Source organism: Orbicella faveolata, unplaced genomic scaffold (assembly GCF_042242905.1).
Source record: "Orbicella faveolata isolate gen_17 unplaced genomic scaffold, um_ofav_v1 contig_1, whole genome shotgun sequence".
In the NCBI taxonomy this organism is placed as follows: domain Eukaryota; kingdom Metazoa; phylum Cnidaria; class Anthozoa; order Scleractinia; family Merulinidae; genus Orbicella; species Orbicella faveolata.
The window spans coordinates 26,838,799-26,860,003 of NW_028301536.1; the positions used below are offsets into that span (position 1 = coordinate 26,838,799).

At 38.5% G+C, this 21,205-nt stretch overlaps 1 protein-coding gene across 1 annotated transcript; it reads left to right on the forward strand.

The window, feature by feature from the left end:
• The first annotated feature begins 506 nt into the window (after positions 1 to 506).
• Positions 507 to 19,891, forward strand: LOC110061805 (EF-hand calcium-binding domain-containing protein 6-like). The gene is made up of 24 exons (XM_089298262.1): positions 507 to 1,350; positions 3,855 to 3,931; positions 4,714 to 4,811; positions 4,906 to 4,980; positions 5,231 to 5,297; positions 6,075 to 6,289; positions 7,705 to 7,842; positions 8,683 to 8,756; positions 8,913 to 9,103; positions 9,215 to 9,280; positions 9,590 to 9,672; positions 10,146 to 10,256; positions 11,793 to 11,903; positions 12,629 to 12,811; positions 13,305 to 13,488; positions 13,823 to 13,876; positions 13,981 to 14,051; positions 14,465 to 14,616; positions 15,503 to 15,732; positions 15,888 to 15,974; positions 16,227 to 16,312; positions 16,409 to 16,508; positions 16,721 to 16,789; positions 17,910 to 19,891. Exons 1-24 carry the CDS (start codon positions 1,107 to 1,109, stop codon positions 18,123 to 18,125), a joined length of 2,982 nt encoding a protein of 993 aa, XP_089154388.1. The 5' UTR covers positions 507 to 1,106; the 3' UTR covers positions 18,126 to 19,891.
• The last annotated feature ends 1,314 nt before the right edge of the window (positions 19,892 to 21,205 follow it).

Sequence of the window (21,205 nt, forward strand, 5' to 3'; positions counted from 1 at the left end):
TTGATCTTTCCCCAGACAAGTCGCCTTCATCTTTCCCCACTTATCTCGGAAAGATCGATCGAAGCCACTCGGCTCGCAGGGTAGGTTTCAACGAACACAATCCAGAAATCTTAACGGAATATTCAGTGAACTCGTGTCCCTGAAAAGTAAGGAAATATGTAACAACGCATTATTTATACACTGTACCTATGTTATTTCGACATCCAGCTGGGCAGAAAGCCAGAAATGCTTCTCTTTACAATACAATTTAGTCGCACTTGACCACACCACTCTAACAGATCAGCTGCCGCCGCTGATCGCTACCATGTGACCAAAGAGTGTGACTTTTAAAACTTGAGCCCTCGGTCCTTTAGAGGAAAAGTTCCAAAGTTCGGTAAACATGTGGTGTAACAGAAGGGTGGTGTAACCATCAAAATGGACTAATGGTGGAGCCTGAGCTGTGGTGATAAGGGCAAGCAGGAATGCAATCTCGAGGCCGCTGAAAAAATAATGTTTATTTTATGCAGCTAACAGGAGGCCTTGTCCATACCAAAACCCTGTAAAAGAAAAGTGATAAATCCATTTAATTATTTGTCTTGACTGCAGTCTCCTTGTGTCTACTCGTACAATGAAAAAGATGGCGAACTTTTATCGGCAAGGTACAAGGACAGCAAGGATTGATGGCTGAATATAACAACTCGACCAACCAACCACCAACTCCATTTTGCTATAGCGATGAGCCGGGAATTTTGTGGTTCGGTTGATTCGCCTTATGGAACATGACATGGAACATGCAGAACATTCCATTCCCATTAATGAAACATTCTTTGCAGGATAAAATAGATATTTCCTCGAATTTTTCTATCTGTTCAAAAATAAGACCAATTTATGCATTAGCTATGACTGGAGTCACCTTTCCTGAGGTACATTGTTGGTGATCGTGTTGCGTGACCTTTTCTGGTTCACTGATCATGCTCCCAGTGTGAATATTCAAGACTGGTTACCATGGATTTGGGCTTTTTGCGGTGTTACACACAGTCGGGAAATTTTGGCCTTGGCTTCTACTCGAAGTCAAAAAGTCATGTAAAAACTCATAATGCGACCAAAATGAGACAATTTTCGAGAGTATGGCTAGCGTAATTGCTTCTCCAAGGCAAGAATTTCCCAAAAAGTTACCGGCTCTTCCAGTAATCGAACATCCCGCTTTGCGAAAGTCAGAAGACAACAATGCTGATTTACAAATCCGTGGAAGCTCCCGTGAAGAAAGCAAAGCATTTTTGGAAGAACTAGACGATGCTCTTCCGCCGTTAAATAGAAGAATAAAACAGAAAGCTCTGCAGGGACATTCCCGGCTGTTGACATGGCCATTAGGTAAGTACTGAGAGAGAATCAAAATACATGTAAGATCCCCATTTTCTATTACAAGTCAGCGTTTCGCTTGAGTGTAATTAACGATATGCACACAGTAGCTGAGGTAATTTATCACTCCTTCTAAATGGCACAACAAACCTTTTTTTTTTGTATCTTTCTCTGCATTATTTGAGTGCTGCATTTAAGTTCTGATAAATGTTATTTTCTTGGCCCTGATTCGATGATTCTAAATATTATCAATGATACAATATACGGTATAAACTATATGTATGTTATTGAATCTCATCGAGAAGGAGGTGCGTGGATGTTTAATTTATATAAATTAATCGGAACGCTTAACTGTTATTTCATCTGTTTTAGTTACATTAGAAAGAAAACTGCTTGTTGATTGTGTATTCATTCATTCTCCCAGATTATTAACGATATAAATTTGCTACATTGTATAATCTCATCTTTCTGCACTTGCATGCAAAGAATTAAATCTTCTAACCTAAATTATAAGGCATTAGAATGTTTAATATAGAGATTTATCCAAGCCTAAAAGAAGAGCTCCTGGGCCAGGTTGTTCAAAGCCCGATGAAGCTAACCCAGGATAAGCGAGAATTTTGATTTGAGTGTTGTAACTTTGTATTGAGGTTTTCTGTATAATTATAATTTGTTTGGCCTTCTGTTTTGAGTTTGAATAATCTCAAACTAGACAAAACAAAAGCAGTGAACAACCTTTGTATAAAAGAAATATTTATACTTCGGTTAACTTTTAATCCTGAGTCAGCATTAAATGGAATTACTGTAAATAATGTAGTTAAATTTTAGTCTCTTTTTATTGTAAATATCAAATTTAGGTTTTTAAATTTTATAATTTATTTTATTTATTTTATGTGTCCCCTATTAGTAGAGGGTTTATTATCCTCAGCTAGAATGTATTTGACACATTAATAAAGTTAAAAAAAAAAAAAATGGTCAGCAAACGACCAGGCCCTGATTAAAAGTTAACCTGACATCAGCCCACGATCCAATTGAAACCCAGTACTTGGTCAGCGGTCAACTTAAAAAAAACACATGTAACCTCGATGAGCGCTAAACTTGAGCCTGCAATACAGCCATGTGATACTGGTCAGCAGATACCTTGTTTTGACAGGTGTCAATTGACCATAACGTGGCTATCCAGTATCAAAGAAGGACACTATAAACCAAGGCTGCATGTGCTATTAGCTGGAATATGGCCACCATCCTACGTGACTCCATCATCCCTATCATCGCTATCATCACTGGTGTCATGCATATGCACCCACAAGTAACACTGCTAGCCATAACCATGAGAAAATCAATTTAAGGGTGTCCTTTTCTCTCTTCATGTTTCCTTCATGAGTATGGTGCTTGGCTCTGGAACTCTGCTGTAAATGGTGGCTGAGTATGAGTATGGTGCTGGCCTCTGGAGCTGTGCTATAAGTGGTGGCTAATTTTCAGTTTCATTTGAATATTTGTTTAAATGCCAGTAAACTTATCCATTTCCCTGATGTTCTTTACGAGTGCACAGAATAATGTGGGGAGGGGGGCACTCCCAGAAAAAATTGGTGGGGGTTTTCTGCCCACTTCCCAAAATCCTTACCCTATTTATAACCAAAATCTGCGATTTTCCCCACCCTATTTATTACCAGACCAACAATTCAATACTCTATATATGACCGTTGTGGCTGACACAGTTGTCCTAAACATAATTTTTGAAGGGCTTTTGTTAATGGTCCTATCGATAATGATGAGAAAGTAGGTTCTTCTGAACAAAATATGCAATTCAAGTCCAGAGTACAAAAACCATACCCTATTTGAGACCGTTGTGACCAAAATTGATACCCTACATGTATTTATGACTAAAACGGCTGGAAAACCATACCCTTTGGTGCCGCACATACCTACACAGCCCATATAAGGGAGTACCCCCCATATGCATTATCCAATCTAGCCTCCAGGCCCCAGTTGTTCAAAGGCTGGATAATTCTATCCACCGGATAAATCACTATCCAGTGGATAAGTGTTAACAAAACAAAGTACGCTATTCACTGGATAGTGATTTACCATTGAATAGCGTTATCCACCTTTCGCACATCCTGGGCTAGTTGTTTAACTGTGAGACAGCAAAAAGTCCCTGAATTTTGGATAAGGCCGCAAATCAGAGAATTACATTGGAACTCTGTAAATAATTTTGAATGCTAAAAAAAATGACAGAAGTATTTTCCTCTGGGCTTTAGTCGTAAGAAAGTAAAGGGCCAGGGGGGACTTTTGAACTGACAGATGTCAAAAGATATTTTGCCCAGTGTGGTCCTCTATTTCTTCTCTTAGGGCTATACTGTACCGTAAGAGAAATTCAAGTGCACTTCTATCACTCTGAATTATTAAGTTAACAGACTTAGTCATCCGATTTCCAGCTGACATGTACTTCATATTATTTTGACTGAATTTCTTATAAAAATAGCAAATGACTGAAACAATTTTTCTTGTGTTCGAAGGGCAAGGAAGAGGCAAGACCAATGGCAATAGTGGTCCAACATTGGAAACACCTTCACACAAACGTACACCTGAAGAGGTAACTTTTAAGCTTGTGGTTGGACCTCACTCTAAAAATGTAAAAAGTTATGATTTCGATAGACATAGTACGAACACCATGCTATGCTAGTGGATACAGTGTTATGAGAACATACATGTCATATTCACTTGCTATTGTTTTGAAACTTGAATAGCTTCTTGTTCTTGTGTAACTTGGTCATAATGAACTCATTATTTTGTACTTTTATTTATCGAGATGATTACACTGTACATGTAATTCCCCGTAACATAAGGTTTTGTAAGACATTTTTCTATGACATTAAGAGACATCGAAACTTCATTTGGTTGTAACTACATAGCCCAATTTGGTTTTAAAACCAGTTGTTTGATGATCATGAAATTTTGTTACATTATAGTTTTGATTAATTGGTAGCAGTACTGTGTGATATCTGATTCTGTTTGCTGTTTTGTCCAAATCAGAGTGGTGGTACAGGGCATGCTTAAAGCAGAAAATGGCATTACAGTAAGCCTAAGTAGTGTTCAAGTTTGCTTAAATATCACTCAGACTCAACAGTTGTGTTAGCTCTTGATAACCATTACAGACATCACATTGACTCTTACTCATAGTGCTATTTTGTCATTTCGCCATTTTGTGTTTTAAACACGCCCAGTGATGTACACATTCATTTGATTTTGTTTTAGCAAAATTTCTCATAATGTAACATGCACGTGGCAAGTTGTACTCCACTGCACTGGATCCATGCAATTCTATTGGCTTTATATACTCATTTACAGACATGTTTGCTAATTCTTTTACTTCAGCTTGAAGATCTCATCCGGGAAAAGCTATTGACAAGAATTAATGGCTTGCGCCAATCTTTTCGTTCCAATGACCCCATGGGTAAAGGAAATGTATCCAGGTATTTGTCTTTTTCATCCTCTGGTTTTGCGTGTTACCGTATTTAATTTTCTTTTGATATACATGTACTAGAAACTTTTTTCCTCTATTCACAGGGAAGCACTTGTTACAATTCTGTATCATCTGTGTGGCTATCTTACATCTGAACAGATAAATGGTCTTCTAAAGAGGTGATTGTTTATTATGTGTTTGTTTATTATTACAATTATGCATGTCATGTTAAAATTGTTACTGATGGCTAATTAACCCTATTAATGCATACTGGATTGTATTACCTTACAGTTCATCTAACTTAACAATAGACAAAACTCCAAAGTGTTGCGGTCATGGTTTATTATCATTATCATTATCGTTATTATTATCATTATCATTATCATTATCATTATCATCATTATTATTATTATTATGTGTCTTCTATAGGCTTGGACTGGATACACAGAGTACAATCTCATTTGATGCCTTTGTCAACCACTTTCAGAATAATGAGGTTGGTGTTAATGTACTGAAAACAACTTTTTAGTTTGAAGTCATATCGTCCTTAATTATTTTGTGCCATTTGTAATAGGCATACAGGTCACTTACCTGAAATGGGTGGGTTGTGAAGTGATTCATATATGTCAAACACGAGACAGTGTTTCATTGGGATAACCAAATACCTCGAAGAGAGTTGAAAATACAATATGTAGCAGAGTATTTTGACAAAATTTGAGGTGTTTGAATAGCCGATGAAACACTGTCTCGAGTGTTTGATATATCTTTTCAATCAAAGCAAAAACTAAGGAGTGAACGGAGAAGTAAAATCGTCAAAATCTATGCTAATGAAGACTGGGTATCCAAACCTCCTTCATGGTCGTGATTTTCTTTGTTTTAACTTAATAAATTGTTAATGAGTTTGAGAAATATAAACCTGGATAATGCATGTATTTGTAATCAACTTATTAACTAAAGCCTCTTAATACAAGCTATGCAACATTGAATTGAATTAAATTGAATTGAATTTACATTGGTGTTCATATTCAGTTAGAACTGGTATTAATATTGTGACAGAAAAACACTCAGTCTGGCAATTTTACAAATTAAGATCATGTTGAAATTAGCTTTTCTTAATATCTTTCTTATGTGCACTCTTTAGGTATATGTTGTAGTTCTTGCTAAGAATTTACCATTACATGCAGAACAACATTACAGAGTGAATTAATATCAGTGAAATGATTTACTTGTACATGTAATTGTTATTAATGTCTCAATCAATATTGTTCTTCAGTCACTCACCAAGGAATGGGTGGATCCAGTGCTCAGACCAACTTCACACTCCAGCAGTCTCATGAAACTTCCAGCTAACAGGTTACGTCAGAGGCAGAGAGAAATTGCTTTGGAACAAAAGCAGGCTGCACTTAAACAAGGACGGAAGAAGACTCCACCTAAATTCTTTTCTGCTCTGGAGGTTTTTCCTCAGCTTAAGGGGAGAGCCCAGCAAGGGTGAGATTTTTAGACTATAGATTATATCAATGCTCCTCTCTGGTAGTCTTCTTTGCAGCCATTGTTTGAAAATTATGCAGGCAAATGCACAACATTTTTTTTCTTCACTGTTTGGCTTTTCATAAGTCAGAATTTTGAAATTATCTTCCTATTCCCCAACTGGCATTAATGGGACCTAAAACTCTTGAAACAACTCCACCTTAAATTGTTGTGAGGGATCAAAAAGAACAATCTGCTTGCCAACCCAAAAAGCCCAAAATAATTGTGAATGTAATTGAAGGCTTTCGTGCAAAAAGGGCGTACATGTACGTATGTAGCATTTTGGGTTGATTTATATTTTTTGCAGGATCGAGCTAATTTTTGGCAGACTGACTTGTTTTGACATGAAAAGCATCGTTGCATAATTGTTTTTGTTGATTTGCGCTTCATTTTCGAGAAATAACGTATGCAAAAAACTCAGTTTTCCATGGGTATCTTTTGGAGATCTTTTTTTCAGCAAAAAACAAAAGAAACCTTTGTTTTGCTAAATGATGAAGTCACCAAAGCGTGGTATTTGCCACTAGTTTTATTATTTATATAATTATACAATTCTCTTACTGTTGCTTCATTAGCACAAGCAGATAAGGCGCTGAACAGGCCACATCCAAGTTTGTTTTGTCGTGACACCAGTTCGATACGAGGCTGGTTGATTTTTTTTCCAGTCTATTTCTCTACTTCTTTCAAAAGTCAAAACATCTATTTAAAAAAAATCGTGCTGTGGAAGCCACTAAACGTAACCGTTTAAGTCTGCGCTGCGTCAAAATCCACCTTCAAAGGATTCACTCCAAAAGATGCCACTCGCAAAGCTGAGTTTTTTTTGCATAGGTTATTTCTCAAAAATGAAGCACAAATCAACAAAAACAATTATGCAATGATGCTTTTCATGTCAAAACAAGTCAGTCTGCCAAAAATTAGCTCGATCCTGCAAAAAATAAAAATCGACCCAAAATGCTACATATGCCCTTTTTGCACGAAAGCCTTCAATTGTTAATGAGAGGTGCTAAAATTCTCATCTGCCTCAATTTGATACACTACAGTACCTGAGTTTTATGTATGTGTACTCTATGTACAGTGTAGATGCCACCTACACTACATTTACATTTGGTACAAGTACACTGTATGTCCTTCACAGCTTTTATCACAATATATAATACATCTTCTCTACTGATCTACATGTAGTAAAGAGACAAACCATTATTTCAAGTGTAAAAATAACTGTTGCCATGTTGGTATTGTAATATATTAATAAAACTATATAATTATTTATATTTTAAATTGCATGTACAGCTACTGCTATTTACGTGTACATGTATAATCAAAATTTTCAGGATACTAGGATTTTACACTGTTAAGGACCTGCATATATTCTTTTTCAGGAGGTTGGCATATGCAAAAATACTTCCTCCATCTTGCTTTGATGTTGATGGCATGGTGCTTAAGCCCCAATTGAGGACTGCTCTACATGTTTTAGGCTACCAGATGTATGAAGAAGAATTTGATAAAGTCTGGGACAGGTAAGTGCATGTTTGCATTCACTGTACAAATACGTAGAGGAGGTTGCATCACAGGAGTGTTGTTTGTGCAGAGAACTAGGTAATATAGCATCACTGGCACGCAAATGCATGGAGATTGAGATATAACTATAAAGCATGTTCAGGACCTAACGCATTATGATTTATCTAGTTGAAACTGAAGATTCCTTTGTACTAGTTCCCGTATTACACAAAAACTACTGTTATCTTCAAAAGCACAGTGCAACTGTCTGCTTCCATGGACATGCATTGCACTATTTGACTGTTGATCATGACTCACTCTAGAGGTACATGTACATGTAGTAAAGGGTACCTAGAAAAGGTCAGAGTATCATTGTACCTAACAAACTTCTGATCTGATCTTGAAATCTTGAATTACATTGAGATCTTTCACAAAGTCTTGTTTTGGTTTTGGTTTTGGTTTTGGTTTAATTTGGAGAATATAGTGAATAATTGTCATTTCATAGTCTTGGATTTTGATTTTACCATTGTCACCCTGTTCTCTGACAGACTGGTATGTACATGTACATTGCAACTAAAAACACGTTTTTTAACTACTATCACGTGTAATTTCACATATTTGATTAATGTGCATGTATTGTTAACCTGGGCTCCCACTGAGCTGTATGGAATATGTGCCACTCTTGACCCTCTTTGTTTTGTTTTGCTGTACTAACAGTAGATCTTTTACTATTGCTTGTATATAGTTGTCATGTTGCGTGTCTTAATCAGTCACAAGTCATTAGCTTTACTTTTAAATTAATTGACCTCAGTCTGTAATTGTGAACTTTTTTTCCTTTTCTCTTTTTTTTTTTTTTGTAGATTTGATAGAACTGGTCTTGGAGCTGTGGATTCTGTGTGTTTTTTCAGAACACTTGGGTTAAACCCCTTCTATGGTAATAACATTATATTTTCACTGTTGTAGAGCTATCAGTTATGGTTACCGTAGCAATCGTTTTCTGTAGTACATGTAGCTGTAATTAAAAATGAAAAGGAAATTTGGCATTGTTGAGATGGTAACGTTCAATGTTTTTTGTATGGTTTTATTTTAGGACATCCTAAGAAGGTCAAACAATGTCCCAAATCTAAACCTGAGGAGGAAGAAGAAATTCCTGCTGAGAAAGAAAAAGATGTTGAACAAGAGCTTAAACCTCCTTCACATTCAGGCCATGAAAAAGACCAGCAGCTGACGAAAGAGAGTGTCACTGCACTGGAGAATGTTATGACCTTGTTTTCTGCAAAGGTTAGATGAGAATAAATCAACTCATGGTGAATTCACCCTGCCTTCATACTCCAGACTGAGACATGTCAGTACTTACAGGTAGTAATATTATTTTTGTTAATAATCTTTCAGTTCAAAGAAGGCTACAGCCGAGTGCTCAGTTCATTCCACAAGTATGATCCTGAGGATACTGGGCAGGTACCTTGCAGTTAATTGTGTAGACACTAATTTTATATTTTAACTCTATTTGGCTCTGGGATTGTAACTGACTTACTGTACAGTGGGAACCTGCCTTACTGCCACCCCATTCATACGGCCACCTCGTTATTACGGCCACTTTATTCTGGCCTGGAAAAAAAGTCCAGTCAGTAATATTCTTATTTAATGAACCACTGAAATATTGCCACCAACTAATATGCTGGATTTTTGTGGCCTTTTGGTGCCTGGATTACTGGGTTTCCACTGTACTAGTATGTATTGTTACATGACTGTATGTTGTTTCTTCAGATAAGCAAGTCCGACTTCCGTAAAGCATTGTCTGAGTATCATCTGCAGCTTGGGCCAGTTGAAGCTGAGCACTTTCTTCAAAGGTAAGCATTATTGTTCATAAAGATTTAGGATGAACAAAACGAAATAAATTGTTCTTCTTAGTATTTATACCCCAGTCTGCAGCAACATATACTGTACACAAACATAAAACATTTAATTAAGCTGTAAGATTAATTGTAGAGTTTACCATTTTGAACTTTCCACTTTACTGAACATGACTAGAAAAATAAAGTATAAACGTTTTTTGACATTTTATTCGTTTGCATGTATAGCATATCGATCATGTTTTTAAACGCTGTTTTTACAATGTAGTTTCCATCAGTCCCCTTCTAGCAGATTAAACTAGCCTGCTTTACGAGACTTGCGTTTTATCGAACGGGTCCTTACAACTTGTTCTTTGCTCCCTTACATGGTACAGTCAAAAAAGTGTAAGAAGACCTCAAATAGGCTCCAGGATACCTAAATTTTTACAGCTACATGTAACTAAGACTTGCTTTTGTTTATCTTCCTGTAGGTGTGGCATGCGAGATTATAACATGGTGCCTTACAAGAAGCTTATGGACTTTTATTTGGATCGATCAGAGGAAGGAAAGTTACAAGCCGTGCTTGAGGACCCAAAGCACAGGTAGAGAACAGTACCTAGTGCTTAGATATTAGACCTTATATTTATGACAAGTTGGCTGTAGCAGAGAAATTTTGGTTCCTTCCTGGAGAGGATCGATGGCACTTGTTAATTTGCAACAGCGTACACTTGTGGTATGCACAGAAAGACTCATGCCAACTCGAACCTGGGGTCCGTTTCTCGAAGGTCCCGAAAAGTTTTCGCACCCGGAAAGCCATAGCAAAATCTCAAACCTGATGATTACAGAGCTGTTTTATTAACATATTCTCAATATGAACAGAGTTTCCCTTCATATCACAAGTTTCAGGCGTGCACACCTCTCTGTTTTTAGATACAGATTAACTAAAAATGGCTTTGCGGGCTCGAAAAGGTTTTCGGGGCTTTTGAGAAACGGGCCCCTGATCTAGTGCGCATAGTGTGATCGTCTGTGTGAGGGTAGTTCTGAAAAGAACTGCTGTTTGTGACTGACGTTTGGACAACCTGAGTGGAGGGTATCTTGATATTAGCGGAGCTCCGGCGGCCCGAAGGGCCGCTGAGCGGAGCCCCATACTCATATAGGAAAGAACAGGAAACCCATGAGTTAATTTTCTCATGGTTATCATGGCTAACGGTATTGCTCGTGGGCGCGTACGCACGACGGCGACGACGACGACGACGACGGAGTCGCGCAACATGGCGGCCATGCTCCAAATAAAAGGTTGAGAGACATGCAGCCTTGATTTACCATGATGTGTACTTCTTTGATATTGGACATCCATGTTATGATCAATTGACACCTGTCAAAAAAAGGTATCCGCTGACCAATATCACGTGACCATATCGCGGGCTCAAGTTTACAGCTTAGTTTACAGTCGCGTCTTTTTTTGAAGTTGACCGCTGACCAAGTGCTGGTTTTTCTATTGGATCGCGGGCTTAGCTCAGGTTAACTTGTTGAAAACAGTGCAGGATTGTTCGGAAGCCGGTTAACGCTAACCCAGGATTAAAAGTTAACCGAATTATAACTTTTTGTTCTATACAAGTGTTTTTTGCTGCTTTGTTTTGTGTTTAGAGTGATTATTAAAACTCAAAACAGAAGGCCAAACAATATACAGAAAACCTCAACGCAAAGTTACAAAACTCAAATCAAAATTCTAGTTACCTTTTCCTGGGTATTTGGCTCGGAACAACCCGGCCCAGGAGCCACGCTTTTAGGCTGGCCTAAATCTTTATATTAAGTCGGTCTGTTTGAGGCCCGTGTTTTGGTTTTGTTTATGTCGTGAATAAGTTGTAATAGCAAAATAAGATTTCATCTTCTAACTAACAGTTTGGTAATTATTAGTTTAGTTGACAGCTAACGTAATCTCGTAGACAACAGCACTACTAGTCGGTGTGGATCCCGCCGGTGTCTTGATGGCCCTACACAAGCAGACCTTCTGACGCGAGGAATGAATAATAATTTCGTGCTATCTTAATAACAAACAAACCTTGTTGTGCTCGGCTCGTATGCTGTCACCCCACAATGTATTTACTGAAACATTTTCTTTGTCAATTTAAACACAGGTTCAATCGCAGCAGGGACTCAGCTATTGGCAACACAACTGCATTCGATGCAGAGGCCCGGTTACTGGATCTACTACAAGCAGACTTTTTAGCCTTGCTAGGAGCATTCAAGTAAGAAATCTCAAATTGACTTATTGGACTAACTAATGTAATTAAGCTTAACTTATTTTCGCTAGTTGAACGCAAGAAACCAAAAGACCTTCTTATGGTACTCTCTCGCTCTGTCTTGGTATTCTCAACTGGACACTTGTTCCGGTTTATTAGCCTGAGAATTTGGAAACGATAATCTCTGGACTACTGCGGCCATATAACACTTTCACTTTAATTCAGCAAAACTGAAAATAATTTAACTCTGTAATTCGTGCACCGAGAAAGGTCTTGACTTGTATTTTTTTTTTTTTTTTTTTTTTTTTTTTCACTTTTTGTTTTGGTTATGATCTATTAAGAGATCTCCAAAAGACACCACCAGTAGAGAACTTAGCCGTTTCTTTTTCTTTTCTGTTTTAAGAAAACGTTTTTTTTTTCTTGGAATCGAAGCGCAAACCATCGAAAAAATACAAGCGGTGTTCACCACAATCAGCGCCACATGCAAAATTCAGAATTTTTCTGCGCAAATTTACTTTTTTTTCTTTTAGCAAAAATCGCTTCAATCGTGGGTTATTGTATTGTGCTGTAATGTAAAATGTTCATGTACATGTATACTGAATATGAAACTGTGGGTCTGGAAAAGTATGACATTCTGTCGAAACTATTAACAGAGATATTTTTAATGCGTACACCATAGCCGTCCATTTAGCGTAACCTAATTCTGATCACTGTGTTGTTTATTGTTGCAGACAGCTTGACAGAGATAATTTAGGGGTTGTTAAGCGGTACCAGTTTAAAGATTTGTTAGAAGCTCGCTTTAAAACGAAGGTTAGCGACGAGGAGTTAGCGTCAGTGGTACGTCCTTTGCTGGAAGACTCCAACCTTAGTCTGATTCCTTACGCTCGGTTTCTTGAGCTCTTCAGTTCACCAAGGTACGTTATTGTTAGTATGCTTGGCATTCCGATCAGCCAATGTAAACCTGAGCGTGAAAATCCCAGTAAATCTTACGCCCTCTCGTAGCAATGAAGCCTAGTTATGCTACGGGATTTTGGAGGAAGCGAGCAAACGATCATTACTTGTCCAGCGAAACGTTGGAATAAAATGTTGTAAGACGGGGCGACTAAATGATCAGACAGGTTCATACAACACGATACTTGATGAAAATATTTCGTCGCTTGGTCGTGGCTTCCTTGACTGTTAGATTCCACAGTTGTTGTTATTGTTGTTTTCTGAGAACAACCTGCGCATTTTCGTATTACCATGGCGCCAGGCAACTTTCTGAATTGTACTCAGTTATGGAAACGTGGTAATAGAAAAATAATCTCTATGAAGAAAATTCTACATTTGCACGGCAAATGGTTTTATGGTTATGAAGGCAAACTGGTCGCGTGGTTTGATGTTTAACTCTCCGACTTGTCTCTACAGAGAAAACAAGGAGGTTTCTATCGGTGCGAAAGTACCGAGCCCGCCAGTAGGCAGCGGCAGACCTGCTACTTCACCTAAGGAAATGAGTTCCCCGAGAAGACCTGCGTCGCGAAAGGGACTGGAAAGGAGCGCTACACAAACAGAGATAATCAAGAAAGAATCCCAACCCAGGAGTGTTCATTTGGTTAGTAAATAGACCGCTGTGAAAAACTTGTACTGAGTGTTGTTGTGCATGTGTGTTTAGTTTTAATATTTCCTGGTGACATACAGTACCACACATGGATTAATTGACTGGTGATTGTCATGCATGAGTGGTATTTTAAGGAACGAAAGGAGTACAAAATGCATGAAATCTTTTTGGAATTGTACATGAACAGTTCGTGTCGTGTTGGTATTGAAGCGCTCTCTATCCTCACTAAACCATCGTCAAAAACGATTCCTGTTGTAAATTGAGATCTTTATGAACATGCGTTTTAACATAGCGTGGCAATAATGTGTGCGTAATTTTATCCTTGCAGTTGTTTGGTTTAATTCGGGAGCTGCTTACCGATAAATTCCAACTCATTCACAAGGTTTGTTTGTTTAAATTTTATTTGCATTGTGTTGAGATTATTTTTACTGTTTTAGTTTTCAGTATGATGGTTTTAAGGAACGTGTTTTTTCTTCTTCTTTTTAGGCCTTTCAAGGGATGGATCAACTTAGAAAAGGATATTTATCGAAAGGAATGTTTTTACGGTTGTTCGAAAGGTAAATACGTACCACAAACTCATGTGTATGTACTTACGCCGTTCTCGTTGCTTACAGTATGTACCTACATCATGTATTGCATGAATTATCTGAATGCGAGGTCCACACTGGCCCGATGTAGTAACTTTGATACGGTGGTCTAGTATGTAACTGGTGGTCTTATGAAAATCAGCCATGCCCCTCAGTGATATGAGTTTCTATCAAACCCCAAGATGAAAAACACATTTGTGCTTCTTTTGTCTTTGTTGAAAAGATTTAACATTGTAGCTGCCTTCAGTTAAGGGTAGCCTACATGGAAATACAGACGTCCACTGTTTCATTTGGTTCAAGTGGAAACGTCTCTTCGAATAGGCAATACATTCGTTCTGTGCACGCGCATGTCTGACTTCTGACTGTACCGTTCAATTTTTCAGATACGAACTCAAATTAACATCACCAGAAGTTGATTTACTGTGGTTCAAGTTACCAATTGAAAAGGATGGCACTGTCAGCTTTGAAGAACTAGTACAGTACTGTTTCCTGAATTTCAACGTGGCTGCGCCTGGCGGAGAGGAGGCTGGATCTGGTAAGTTACTGCCGTGGAAACATTTTTCTTGTGACATACTGAGCACACTTCGTGTACAGTGTACATGATGTCCAGTTAAATTACATTTTCACCCAAAGCAGAATAATATAAAAGTAAGATTGAGGAAAAATTCTGTCTAGAAACCCTCTGTATTCTTAGACTTACCACAAGTCAACTTCTCTTTAGTGGTGAACATGAGTCTTCTTAGTGCGGAACATGAGTGACGGATTCAAGGTTCCTTGGTCGTTTTCTGCCAGACTTCCAAAATTTGAAAACGTACTGTATGAAAGTCTGCTGTCTTTGTAGCGGCAACTGTCGAAAGCTCCCCGCACAAGTACACATTTCCAGTTTTGTTTGAAATCGTGGGAAGCGAGAGCCAATAAACCATATTCGTATTCTCGGTATTGGACTGGAACTAGCTTGCAACTGAGGCTATGCTGGGAGTCTTTTCAAATGCAAATGAAATAAATCCTTTTTTAATGATATTCCCCCGCATGAGCCTCAATTGCTAGCTAGTTCCAGTCCAATACCAAGAATATTAATATCACTTATTACTAGCGTGGTTTCAAATCTTTGTTGCTCGTGACATTACATAGTTGTAAGTTGTTTATTCAATAGATCCTTTTCATAAATGGCCGCCAAATATAAATTCTTTTGTAAGTATTAAAATTAGCCTGACTAACCTCGTTTTTGAGTAGATAATTCAAAAGAATTTTTACTCCCAAACGAGTTTAGTGAGGCTAATTTAAATGCACACAAAAGAATTTTAAATTGGCAGCCATTTATGAAAAGGGTCTATATTTACTTTCTCACTAGTATTTCTTGGTTATGAAATGGAGGACGATATGTCATGTACCAGTTACTAAATGCTATACTGTTTTGTTAGGAAATCTGTCTCGTGTCCTGCAAGACTATGCCAAGTCAGTCATACACAATCGATTACAGCCTGTCGCTGAAGAAAAAGAGGCTGAACCTGAGCCCCTTCCCACCCCACCCTCCCTTGTGCCTGACGAAGACCAAGCAGGGTCCCCTACTGAAGATAAAACATCTCTTCCACCTCTGAAGACGCAAACCAAAACTTCTGTGGAAGTCATTTTAAGGAAGATAAAATCCCAGGTACATCATCTATTGTAATCTATTCACAAACATTCGTGTTTGTCCTATACCGGGAACTGTTTGCATGAAAACTTTTCGAGCAAATGTAAAGACACTTTTTTCATATCATGTTCTAAATTGTCATTATTGCTGACTTGGTGTGCCATAATGTCTAGGTGTGCTCTCAGTGGAGTGAAATTCGGAATGCCTTCGTTGCGGTGGACATAGAAGGAGCTGCCACGGTGGATTTCAATGATTTTAAGGTAATTGGAAGCATAAAATGTTCCTCTCTCCGCATTTTACATCGGTCTTTGTGTCCATTATAAGGCAATAGATCAGCTAATGCAAATATTTTGCCTGGGAATTTTGAACGAGGAGAAACGTGATAAGAAATCAGAGTTTAGATACAGTAAGATGGTAAAAGTCTTGTTTCTCGAAAATCGTAGGCAATTTAAAAACACGTTGAGGATACTGCTCGCTTAAAGACTAATTAATATCAATTCGTTTGCCAACAGGGCGTTTTAAGAAGATTTTGCAAGGATATTACACACGAAGAATGCCACAGCCTTTGTTTAAAGTTTGACCGAAGGAAAAACGCCCGGTAAGAACTCTTTTACGGGGATTTTTGTTTCACTACAAAAGTATTGATTAGACAAAGAAACTGTGAATAATACAACTCGCCGTACCTTCTCTTTAGGGTGTGGTACCTGGAATTCCTGAAGCAATTTCTTCCCACAATGCCTGTAAAAATTAACGACTTAGTTCCCATGTCACAGACGTTCAAATATCGGACCAAGGTAAGTTTGGAAATGAGCTAACAGCATAGGGCTTTGGGCTTTCGGACAACGTTAGTACGCCATTTTTCGGTTTTCTGAAATGATGTTGAATTGAATTGAGGTTGACAATATTACATTAGTTTTAATTTTGTTTTATTGTTTTATGATGAGTTTTCATTCGCCGAAGCGGCGTTGTAGGTCACTTATGGCTTTATTTCTCATTTCGAACGTAGGCGGCGTGGTCGGACAGCAAAAGAGCTCACGAAGCGCTCGATGCAGTTGTTGGTAAAATTCGAAACCAGGTGAGCTAGCTCTCACGTGAATTAACTAATAACGTGTATATGGGACAATTTTGAGGTGCTGACGACCAGTCTGCTTTACGGTTTTCCTTCCTAATTTGGGAAAAGCATTCATTCAGTTATTTCAATGTTGGTTCACTTGTGCACCTTGATAGGTTGATAATGGTTAGACATTCAAGTCTTCTCGGATAAGGACGATAAACCGTAGGTCCCGTCTCACAGCACTTCACTGATCTGGTTCTTGTGGGACGTTAAAGAACGCATGACACTGTTCGAACAGAATAGGGGACGTAGAACCCGGTGTCATGGTCTATCTGACTTGTGTCGGTCATTGGTCTGGGGTGGGTAAGGTGAGATCATACATGGACTGAAGTGGCTGCAAAGTGCGCCTTCATATGCTGACGTCCGATCTCACCTCTCTGGTTCCTCCGCAATTCAGCCTCTGGCTGCAAGGGAGGAAATTGGCACCAACTATCTATCTATCTATCTATCTATCTATCTATCTATCTATCTATCTATCTATCTATCTATCTATCTATCGATCGATCGATCGATCGATCGATCGATCGATCGATCTATCTATCTGTCTGTCTGTCTGTCTGTCTGTCTATCTATCTATCTATCTATCGATCTATCTATCTGTCTGTCTATCTGTCTATCTGTCTGTCTGTCTGTCTATCTGTCGATCTGTTTATCTGTCGATCTGTCGATCTGTCTATCTGTCTATCTATCTATCTATCTATCTATCTATCTATCTATCTATCCGATAGGCGTCGACGTGCGTAGACCTTTCTTATGGATTCGATATTCGCTGTAGCTGAGTGGTGTAGCAGCGTGTTCCGGTGAAGTTCCAAAAAGATCTCACAACACTCCTTATGCAGAGAGAAAGTTGGGGCAGTTATAACTACAGGCATTGCTTCGTTCTCCTTGCGTTGATTTGATTCATTAATTCTGAGAATATAGTGATAGAATAAGATAAACCCAATATTCCGTGGTTAATAGTTTTATATCTCTTTTGTTTATTTCCTTGAAAATCTATTGCATTGAAAAACCCGATGTAAGTCAATATAAGATCCACTTGCGTTGGTTTGCGTGCTTTTTACTAAGCTCTTTATTTCTACAGATGATTTCAGACTTCAAGGCACTCAGGAGAGCCTTCAAAAAGTTGGACCAATTGGGCGATGGCTTTGTGTCCGTCACAGATTTCAAGGCTGCCATGAGCAGGTTCAGCTTTCCTTTGAACGAGGAAGATTTCTTTCATATATTCTCAGTCTTTGATGAAAACATGGAGGGAAAAATCTCGTATGTGGATTTCATGAGGCGTTCATTGAGCGAGTAAAGAATGAAAAGTGTAATTAGGTATTTGTTTGATACGTCTTTGTCAGTCCAATTGCGTTTGCTGTTTCAAACACTTCAGCTCCTGTCATATTCACCGCGTTAGAAGAGAGTTGTATGCTGCCGAGAAAGCAGATATGCCACAAACATTGTAAATATATAGGTGCCAATGTACAGTCGTGAAAAGAAAACAATTATTTAGGAATCCCGCAAAATATTCTGGGGGCTCTAAGATTCCGTGATACTGATGTTCAGCGACGTGATTTATGATACAACAACAACTTTGTTTGTACTCAGCTAGAAGCTCTGGTAGATACTTCGACAATACAGCAAGTTCCCCACTCAATTGAATTTTATATAATAAGTCAAACCGTTCTTGTATACTTATGGTCAACTGGAGGACAGACGCATAGATGGCGTCACTAACATTTCTTTTTGTTTCTTTACTATATAAAACAAATAGATTCCATGTTGCAGTGTGTCTGTTCAGTAATTGATCACAGAGAATGTCAAAATGTGGTAAGAACATCAGTGACACACTCGGCTATCGTCGCTATCGCCTCGTGTGCCCCGTTTTTGTTCTTCCCCATTTTGACGTCATCTGTGATCAATTTCTGAACAGACCTACGGCAACATGGAATCTATCTGTTAAAGTGACGGACCGTATCACCCAGGTCATGACTCTAATCCCGTGAATGTCTTAGTTTATTTGCCGCCTTCCTTGTCAGTCTTAGTACAAGTAATCTGTCTGTTTGATCAGCAGCTGGAGATTTATTGTATGCGTGAGCAGACTGGACGTTTTAGTAATTTCCACGAATGGCTGCCTCAGCGACGCGTGGAAATTAGAAAAAGTCTGATCTGTTCACTTGTGTGAACTGTTTCGAGAAAAAGACCGATTTCCTTCTAATAATACGGCAACCGTAAATACAAGCTTTAATGACGGTACGCGCGGAGCCAAGTTTCGGTTGTTGTTGCTTTGTTTTGTTTTTTTGCGTTTTTGTTTACTGCTGTCTTTTTCATAGGCAGTTTTTTGTTTGTTTAACACGGCAACCTGGTTAAACCTGAAAGTTTTATCTGGGGCACATTCGCTTTCATTGTCAAGAGCTCAACTTCATTGCTCAAATGCGACAGATACGATTTGAATTTAGTTGTTCAGCTATCGATGCAATTAAAGATAAATTGATCCAATCAGAAGCGAGTATTTACGGTAGCATTATTAATTACAATGTCGTCATGCATGGTGGTCAAAATTGCTTTGTAACTGTGTAACTTGCCTGATGTCGTGCTGTTAAGGTCGTCAGTAATCAAATATTCTTGAGCATTTTATCAATATCATGCCCTAATACCAACTTGTACTTGTGTCGGGTGCGGAAAACACCGAGTGTGCTAAAAACGCTTGGTTTCGTCTTTTCTCCTGATTGGTAAATAAACAACAGTATTTTGCTCTGATTGGTTAAGACACATCACATGAATTTGTTTTAACCCATTGCAAGGTTAAGCAAACTCAAAGCCAAGGCAAACTTAACTTTGCCGAGTAATTGAAGACCGCTCGCCGGCTGTTATTCATGTTGAGATGACTGGGACGCTATATAATCTTAAATAGTGTAGTTAGCTGTGTATTTATTCACAGAAGGTAGAATACATAAACTATATCTATAGTAAGTTTTAATGTGCTGATATGAAGGTTTTGGCATTCATCATTGTTGTAAATTGTGTGATATTTTAATGGTACTAATTTATTTGTGTAATAAAGGTAATTTAGCATGAAAATTGTTCCTGGTGCATGGAACTTGAGGCATGTTCCCTTCCCTCTCTGATGTTTAAGAAACGTTGGTTAATACTTCAATGATTTAACTGTTGATGCAAAAGTAATAATTATAAACGGAGGCTGATTGGCCACGTTAGACAAGAGAATGGCTTGTAAGCACGAAACAGTGCCGTAATAAGCTTTACGAAGTGTTTGTCAGTGTGAAGAGGAACTTGCCTATAAACTGCCAGACATCAGATATTTTCCCAGAAGTACGAGCTTATGCGAAAATTTGGCGATTTCGACAGCTTTTAATTTGGTCACCCCGATCCAGATATACTCACATTGGGTGAATCTTCCAATTTGGTGATGCAGAACCCTGCGTAGCATTCGATTCCGGGGAGCCAGACCAACAAAGAAGAGCACGATAAATTCTTTGATGAAGATTACTTTGTTGTTCAACTCCAACTGAACCGACTGCTACACAGATTACAGGCCACCTTTCATTTGACGTACTACTGCTCGTATCCAGCAGGACCTTTAACGCAAGAATGAGTTACTGTTTAAATTGAACCAATCACATCTAACAGAAGCATATCACCTATGCTTCTGCATCTAACTGTAATGTACAGATTTAGCCAAGCCTAAAAGCGGAGCTCCTGGTCCGCTTTGCTCAAAACCCGATTAAGCTAACCCAGGATAAGCGAGAATTTTGATTTGAGTTTTGTAACTGCGTTGAGGTTTTCTGTTTATATTATTGGCCTTCTGTTTTGATTTTGAATAATGTCAAACTACACCAGGAGCCCTGACCCTAAAGTAGTGAAAAACACTTGTATAGAACATGAATTTATACTTCGGTTAACTTTTTATCCTAGGTTAGCGTTAACCCAATTTCCGAACAACCCGGCCCTGATTACAACAAATTAAACTGACATGAGCCCGAGATCCAATCGAAAACAAGTATTTGATCAGGGGTCAACTTTAAAAAAACACACGATCTCGATGAGCTTTAAACCTGAGCCCGCGATATGGTCACGTGATACTGGTCAGCGGATGCCCTGTTTTGACAGGTGTCAATTGACCATAACATAGATGTCAAATATCAAAGACGTACGCTGTAAACCAAGACTTGTTTGTATTAGCTGGAGTATGGCCGTCATGTTGGGCGACGTCGTCGTCGTCGTTGGGCGCACGCGCCCACGATCCATGGCGCTAGTCATTTGAACCATGAGACAAGAGTTGCATATGGGTTTCTGTTTCTATGCATGCATGCATGTGGTTCTGTTCCTATAGTTATGGTGCTCCGCCTGCTCCGCTATGATATTAGGGCAAGAATG

What these genes read in the sequence shown, in the direction of transcription:
- LOC110061805 (XM_089298262.1), top strand. Translation starts at nt 1,107, where the DNA reads ATGGCTAGCGTAATTGCTTCTCCAAGGCAAGAATTTCCCAAAAAGTTA. An exon ending in GAGCTCTTCAGTTCACCAAG is followed by an intron (nt 12,812 to 13,304) that starts GTACGTTATTGT and finishes TTGTCTCTACAG; the next exon opens with AGAAAACAAGGAGGTTTCTA. An exon ending in TAAGGAAGATAAAATCCCAG is followed by an intron (nt 15,733 to 15,887) that starts GTACATCATCTA and finishes CATAATGTCTAG; the next exon opens with GTGTGCTCTCAGTGGAGTGA.